Below are 7,856 nucleotides of genomic sequence, written 5' to 3'. Positions count from 1 at the left end.
AGTAGCCTCACCCCATCAGCTGATGCTATGCACAACCTTGGTGCAAGATGTTATCATGTTATATCTCTCTAACAGTCACAGAGAGATTGTTCATTTATTACTTGATTATTTTTAATGGTACAAATAAACCTTGCGCTGGGAATCTGCATTTTACAATATTTATGGACAAAGGTTAAATAGATCTCACGCCAACTTCAAGATTGAAGCTCTAATTCTATTTGTTAGCAAATGTGCTTTGTTAACTCGATATGGGTATTTAAAACAATGGCATAATTCTTCTACATTTTTAAAGACTGCTTGGGATAAGGACCATCATACATGTAGTTTTGCAATGTCTTTTTCATCTTGCATTTCTATAGCACCTTCCAGCCAAGGATCCCAAAATGTTTAACTATACTATGAATTCAGCTTTATACTATCCTCTCTTTCCTCAGAGAGGTGTAATCTTCATCACGCCCAATTGAGAACCGAGGCACTGGGGCGGGGGGGGGGGAATTAACTTGTCTAAGATTTCTCAGTAAGTCAGTGCCTGTATGTCAAGCCTCTCAGTTTCAGGCCTTAACTCTGGGGCCATATGGAGGTCACTATGTATTTTACTTTACACCAGTATTGTTTTCTATCTGAAGTGTATTTGCTAGTGATATTTGGAAAATAAAAAAGATTCACCCTTATGCCACCAGTCATCCATTGAGAGCGATTCCATTCTGTACACAGACACACACTGTGCCGTACGGATTACTCACAGGCAGGAATGTTTGGTTTTTCTTTGCTTATTCACAACCGTAAAAGGTATGTTTTATTCTCTATGCCTTCTTTCCCTTTAGTAGCTAACAGCACAATGCTTACCTTCAACATCTTGGGACTTTGCATTGTTAACCATGAGATTTGGATATGCAAATTGCTACAAATACCTATGCAAATAAAACACAGACCTCAGTCTTCTGGCAAGTTACCAATGCTGCCCTTGCACTGGAAGTGACGGCCACTCCCCTCCATTGCTATATTAGACATCCCTGTCCTTGATTTTCACACAGCATGGAATTAAGTGGACTAGTAGCAGTGGCAACATGTAGTTATGAAATGGCTTGCAGCACATGACTCATTCACCAATGTAAGAGGTAGAAATATTGACCCCACTTTTACCTCTACAACCCAAGCGGTTAGCAAGAAGAGGAACATTTAAGGCATGTAGAACATACTTAAGGAGAAACAAAACTGAAGTGTGTGCAATTTTATTTGATCTACACAATAGGTACAAATTAACTGAAAAGAAAATTGACTTAAAAAAAACAAAAAAATAAACAAATCACAGAACATTGTCCAGAGACCCAGCAAAGGAAGGGAAAGGCAGCATAGAGCAGTTATAGGTAAGTATTACCAAGCAGCTTCCACCTTTCCACAAATGTATAGAGTGTATATTTACTAACAAGAATATATTGGTGAACTTCGATGTACAGCTTCACACTGCAGTGGACATTACAATGACAATTTCCCTCAAAAGCAGTCCCAGCTACTAGCTGGTGGTTCTTAAGAGCCATGGAATTTGCTGTTTTTAAGCCTGATGCAAAGCTCACTGAAGTCAATGGAAAGGCTCACTGATTTCCCTGGGCTCTGGATGAGAGCCATACTGAAACGTGAGTTACATATAGGGTATTTACTGTAAACTTCAGTGGAACCAGGAGCCAGAGTGTAGTCAACTTTCACCAGGTCAAATATTAAAAAAATGACAGCGATAAGTGACTGTTCTATTGTCGAGTCAGCAGCTCTACAGGAGTAAACAGTATTTCTACTAATAAATGCATGTCTCAGTTACAGTTTAGTCACTGAAGGCCAGGTTTAAAATGCATACTATGTTTGAGTAAATTATATTACACTGAAGTAATTACATATTCAATTTTGTTTTATTTTTTCTAACAATATTAAATATATTCAACATCTTTCATAGTCACAAACAACCAAAGCATGAAAATATTTATACATCATGTGATGAGATTTCTTGCCTTTTTTGCCTCAATTGCTCCACGTAGAAAGAGAAGGACTCCTATAAATAGAGGAGAGGGAGAATAAAAAAAAAAAAATCAACATGCTTGCACTGAAAGTTACTAATAGTGAATCAAACCCCACACTTTCTGCGAAAAGCCAAATCTATTTATTGTTATATGTTATGCTATGTCAAGGTTTATAGAATAATTTAAGAAAAATACTTATGTTGAGTAAAAGAGAAAAGGAAAATTTTGCATGAAATGCTTAAGAAAATACCATCAAAAATTTTCACTTATATAAAAATCAAGGTATTTCCAAACCTCAATTGGCAATTGTGTGTTTGAGAATAAATAAATGAAATAAAGGAAGCATCTCAGAAACATCAAGTCATATTAAATAAGAAAAGAAATAAGAAAATGGAGTGGAGGACCATTAGAACATTGAAGTAGGAATTCCATTAGCTTAGGGGAAAAAAACTCCATCTTCACTGCTAGTAGGGAGGTTAAAAAAAGGTATTAAGTGATATCATGTGTTAAAATTAAACTAAAGAACCCCAAATAAGGTTTAAACTACAGTAAGCTGCATAAAACTGCTCCTAGAAAATGCACATCTTCCTTTGAACCTCTACGGCAGTTTAGTGCAAGTATCTCGAGGCAGTATTTAGCCCTTAATCCAATTTACAAAACTGAAAAAGGAAGGAGAGAACAGTTTCTTATTACTACGTACTGTAAAGAAAAATTATATGCAACAAAGGCTTAGAAAAAAGGCAGAAAACATTGATTTAAAAAAATCAAAATGGCTGGAAACGGCAACTAATAAAAAATATGAACTATAAGAAGTATAGATCAAGGGAAGGAAAGCATCTTAACTCTTCAGACCCTGGTATTTGTAGACCACAAGTGGGGAACCTACGGCCCACGGGCCGGATCCAGCCCATTGCTTAATTTTATTCAGCCCACAGTGAGTCTCGGACACTGTAGGCCGGAAGCCCTGAGCCTGGGTTCCCTCCTACGGGGCTGGAGCCGCAAGCACTGGTTTGCCTCACCACAGGTGGCAAGCCCCGGACTTCGGCGCTCCCCTCCCGTGGAGTTGGAGCCACAAGCGCTGGCTTGCCCTGCTGTGGGTGGGAAGCCTCAAGACTCGCCTCCCACCTGCAGGGCTGGAAACACGAGTGCCAGCTCGCCCTGCTGTGGGTGGGAAGCCCCAGCCTCGGCGTCCCCCACTCCCTCCCGCAGGGCTGTGTGTGGTTTTTACTGTGGGTCAATGGCCCGTGATAGAAAAAAGGTTCCCCACCCCTGCTGTAGACTCTACGCCAAACGAATGCACTGGAGGAAACATATTTTCACTCTCCCCGAAACAGTTTCATGCATCTGTTGCTCTCAGGAAAGGGGCATTTATAAAGGGGCAAAGCTATGTATTTTTATTAGTCAAACCAGTAAGAGTCAAGCTACAATGGGAAAATTAATTCTACAGCTTTAAAATCCCATCGTATTATTGCAATGTAAAATAGCGTACATTAGAAATAAAACAAGCAATTACCAGACACTAAAATCCTTTAATTGTTATTACAATACACATTCTAAAAATCATTTTAAGTTGAAACACTGAGGTAAATGCCCCAAGGATATTTGATAAACTCACACCTGTAGATGAGTGCCGATAAGGATCCTGTACTTTAAATACAAAAAGCCTCAGAAGGTTCTCGTCTCCCATAAATCAAACCCAATGCAAAATTAATACTGCACCTACAAAACTCAGCACTTCATACATTGACTCCGTTGAGGGTTCTCCATGGACATAGAATCCCTATGTATTTAAGTATGCAACTTCTTTTATTAACATGGAACATATACAACTCTGCAGAGCTATTTCTTTTTAATCAGAAAAAACACTCACCGGGGGTTCAGTGAACGGGACAGCCTCTCCTGCATTCTTCAGCAGAATTGCCAAACGTTTTAGAAATATCTCATCTGTGTGAATATTCTCGGCCTTCATTTTCTCAAACAGCATTTTTGCAGAAAAAATGTCTTTGTCTAATACTAAGGGAAAAAAATAAAAGTTACAGCAGATGTCTTAACAGTTTCTCTTCAGCTGTACACTTCATGACAAATAGACTTCTAGTTTCCTTTATCTCTTAAGGCCAGTTCGACCATCACAATACTGATAAAAAAAAAAACAAATCCAGTCCACAAAGCAATTTTCTTTTCTCTTTTGCAATGAGGCTGGATGACAGATTCCTTTGGCGTTTGCTAGACAGAGATAGGAGCTGCACATTGAGAAGGAAAACATTCTAAGGCTTGAGATGTTTAGGCTACGTCTACACTATACGCTAAAGGGTGCGATTCCCAGCTTGGGTAGGCATACCCATGCTAGCTCTCCTTGAGCTGGCATGCTAAAAATAGTAGTGTAGCCAGAGTAATATGGCCGTCCCGCTTACAAACCCACCTGAACCCTGTGGGTGCGTACTCAGTACAGCTAGCGCATGCCGCCACTGCTCATGCTATCTCGGCTACACTATGTTTAGCATGCTAGCTTGAGGACAGCCAGTGCATGTCTACACAAGCTGGCAATTATACCAGCATAGCATAGATGTAGCCGTAGAGACAATGGCCTCTTATTGGAGTGAATGATAGAGACCAACTGTATTGCAGGTTCAGATCAGTGAATCCTAGGTCTGTGCATTGCAGACTCATTTTCCCTTTCAAATAATCATGGCATGATCCAAAACTCTGTGCTGAGCTTGTTGCTCACTTTGAAAGTTACCTACTTGGAAATCCCTTTTACACAAAATGCACAACAAATCTGTATTCACATGGGCATCACATCACTTTCAGATGTTAAAACTGTACATCTGCAATGAGGGATAAACTCCAGGATCTTCAGCTCCAAAGATACAGGCCTCCACAGCTCTAACTAAAGGAGACTCTCCATTAGCTGTCACCAGAATGCTTTTCTTCTGTGGGCCAGTCATTAGAAGGGAATGATACACCAACACACACTATATGTGGTGCTAGTGAAAGGAGAACACAGAACCTTTTAGAAAACCTGCTAGAACACTCCCATTCCAGAATATCCCCAATACATTTCTCTACATTTTTTCCAAACAGGTTTTTCCTTTTAATGTTTCAAAGTAGGTCCATTCCATCTTATCAACCAAGAGCAAATCTCTTCTTGAGATATTAACCTTTAAGAAAGAGAGACTGATTTAAAGCTTAATTGTTTTGGAGATTGCCAATGTTTCTCTAGATATAGAATACATGGCTCATCATCTGTATCAGCCTCTAGCTAATAGATTTCTCACATACATGAAACTCCTCTCACCTCTTGCTACTGGAAGGAAATAGCTTTATTTCTCTTCCTTCCAAAGTAGAAGCAGAAGCAGAAAGAAAGTGGTCTCTGCTCATTTGTTCCTCCAGCAGCCTACACCTTTGGGTCCACCCCCCTCCTCCTGACCATGATTAACTTTGCTACTATCCAAAGCTTTCCCCAGGCAGCATGAAGTTGAAATGATCCTTGACAGTTCTGCTGCTGCCAACAGGGTTCTAACAGCAGTAAAACTGTCCTGTTATGTTAATTTTGCTGCTGGTTGGCGAACACAGAAGCAGCAGAAGAACTGGAGTTGGCGGGATAGCTCAGTGGGGGGAGGGATAGCTCAGTGGGGGGAGGGATAGCTCAGTGGTTTGAGCATTGGCCTGCTAAACCCAGGGTTGTGAGTTCAATCTTTGAGGGGGCCACTTAGGGATCTGGGGCAAAATCAGTACTTGGTCCTGCTAGTGAAGGCAGGGGGCTGGACTCGATGACCTTCCAAGGTCCCTTCCAGTTCTAGGAGATGGGATATCTCCATTAATTTAATTTATTTCTGTAGGCTTAGGAAGACCTTGTTGTATTGGTTAATATTTTGTTCACCTTTGGTAGTTATCTTAAAAATCATGAACGTTACAAACTTCATTTAAAAAAAAAAAGAAAGCTTAAATTCTGTAGAATCTGATAGTTTAGACCCTACATTCACCAGGGAAAAGCTTCCCACTCATACCTGGTGAGTGGGTGAACTTCTTTTTCAATGTGGGAGGCTACAGAACCTGCACAATGTGAAGGTTTAATGAAAGTATAATAGAATTGTTAACTTCCCATTTCTTTAAACTAGAAGTATCTATTGTATGAAAAACAAAAATGAGAAAGATCTAACACCTGGATTATGTTCAATGGACCACACAACTGAGATTTCACTTGATAATTCTCCATTCTTGAAAGAAAAGCAGTTTGAAGGAATTTTTTTGTCACATGCAAGAATCCAGTCCCAGAGGAGGATAACATTTCAGATAAAAACAAAAGTGAACGCCCCCTTACTTGTTCATAGTTGGAGATGTCTGCAATAGTCAATCCTCACTTTCCTTTCAGAATAGAAAATAATTCCTCTGTGGGAAGAGGTGGTCTGTGTTCCTACCACAAGCTTGCAAAACTTTCAGGAAAGTATTCGCCTTAGTACAAAATTGACTTGCCTACAATTTATCATGATGACTGACAGTAACAGAAAACTAATGATATTTTATTTGCCCAACAAACAATTACTCTGGATGAATAGAATTTCACAAGGCTGCCTACAGATGGATGAGCAATTCGGATTCAGGGAAGACTAGAGGCTGTCAATAATATAAGGTCAAATTCAGCAAAGATTGAACCACCTTCTGTAGAATGATTTGTGAAAAGGGTCCCTAAAAAGAAAGGGAGAGACCCAGACAATCAAAAAAGGACATTTAGTAGGACAAAGAATTCAGATCTTCTAGATTACTTGTAAGAACTCACCAACTGGACGTGACTTATCTGTTAAAAAAATCTTTGAACACTTAGAAGTGAGATTTAGCTGCCATATTCATGCCAAAAGAACCTCCCCTGGCTTTTGTAGGTAATTCTGTGTTAGCTTAGAATACGACCTCATTTATAACAAAATTATGTGACTGCAAAACTGGCTAAACTATTGCTATTTTTTTTAAGGTTGCTGCACAAATTTGAAGAATCTAAGCTTTCTTTTCTTTTTTTTTTTTTAAAGTCATGTTTCTAGTCCTTGTATTTGCAAAGACAGTCTTCCAGCTGAAATGAATGATCACTGTCCTCTTTATAATAGCCCTTAACATATACATTTATATGTATTTGGGGAGAGGGCATGTGCACCCACACTTCTCCCTTCCCCTCACCCCTAAAGTCCCAATAGATATCTAGTAGATCAGATGGGGAAGTGTACCAGGAATCTGCTAAAACTGGTAAACATGGAACTAGGCAACTACATGAAGTTCTAAAGGAAGACAAACAGATAGCAGTACCAAGTTCACTATCTGATGGGATTTTTATTTGGGCAAACAGGACAGGGAATAGTTGTTTAAAAAAAACAAAAAACCTCACAATGCTGATTTAGAATGCTACCTTCAGAGCAAGGCAGGTTACAGAACATCTTTGCTTCAAACTCTGTAGTGGCTACCCATTAGTTTCCAAGAACTATGGTGCTGGTTATGGGACCGTTATTTTTGGCTCTTCCCTTATGTATAGGTGACAGCAGTTTAGGTCGGTCAAAAACACATTTGCTGTCTATTCCTGGAATACCACCTCATAAGACAAAGAGTGGGGAATTTTCAAGTACACTTATGGAGCTTATTTTCATTGGTGTCTTGCCAGAGTTAGGTGACCTTCAGTGAACAGAAAGCAGCAGAGTTCTGGATGGCGATATGATAAGGTCTACTAAACAGTGAAGGAAGCCACTGAATTGAAGAATCATTGGGGGGTTTGTTTTGTCAGTGACTGCATTGTTTTGAATTATATGAGGTTACTAGTGTTGCAATGATAGGTGGCATATTTATTGTGTGAGAACCTCTACAGTTCCT

At 39.5% G+C, this 7,856-nt stretch overlaps 1 protein-coding gene across 1 annotated transcript in view; it reads right to left on the bottom strand.

Moving 5' to 3' along the window:
• Window positions 1-1,216: 1,216 nt before the first annotated feature.
• Window positions 1,217-7,856, bottom strand: part of LRPPRC (leucine rich pentatricopeptide repeat containing) — a 171,348-nt gene continuing 164,708 nt past the window's right edge. Inside the window, exons 37-38 of the mRNA XM_054021384.1 lie at window positions 3,880-4,022; window positions 1,217-2,041 (exon numbers count right to left, since the gene is read on the bottom strand). Of these exons, the coding sequence (XP_053877359.1) occupies window positions 1,973-2,041; window positions 3,880-4,022 (212 nt within the window). The 3' untranslated portion in view covers window positions 1,217-1,972. The remainder of the gene's footprint in view (window positions 2,042-3,879; window positions 4,023-7,856) is intronic.

Source organism: Malaclemys terrapin, chromosome 3, assembly GCF_027887155.1.
Source record: "Malaclemys terrapin pileata isolate rMalTer1 chromosome 3, rMalTer1.hap1, whole genome shotgun sequence".
In the NCBI taxonomy this organism is placed as follows: Eukaryota; Metazoa; Chordata; order Testudines; family Emydidae; genus Malaclemys; species Malaclemys terrapin.
The sequence above is the reverse complement of the archived record's forward strand: the minus strand, read 5'-3'. Positions and strand labels throughout refer to the sequence as shown.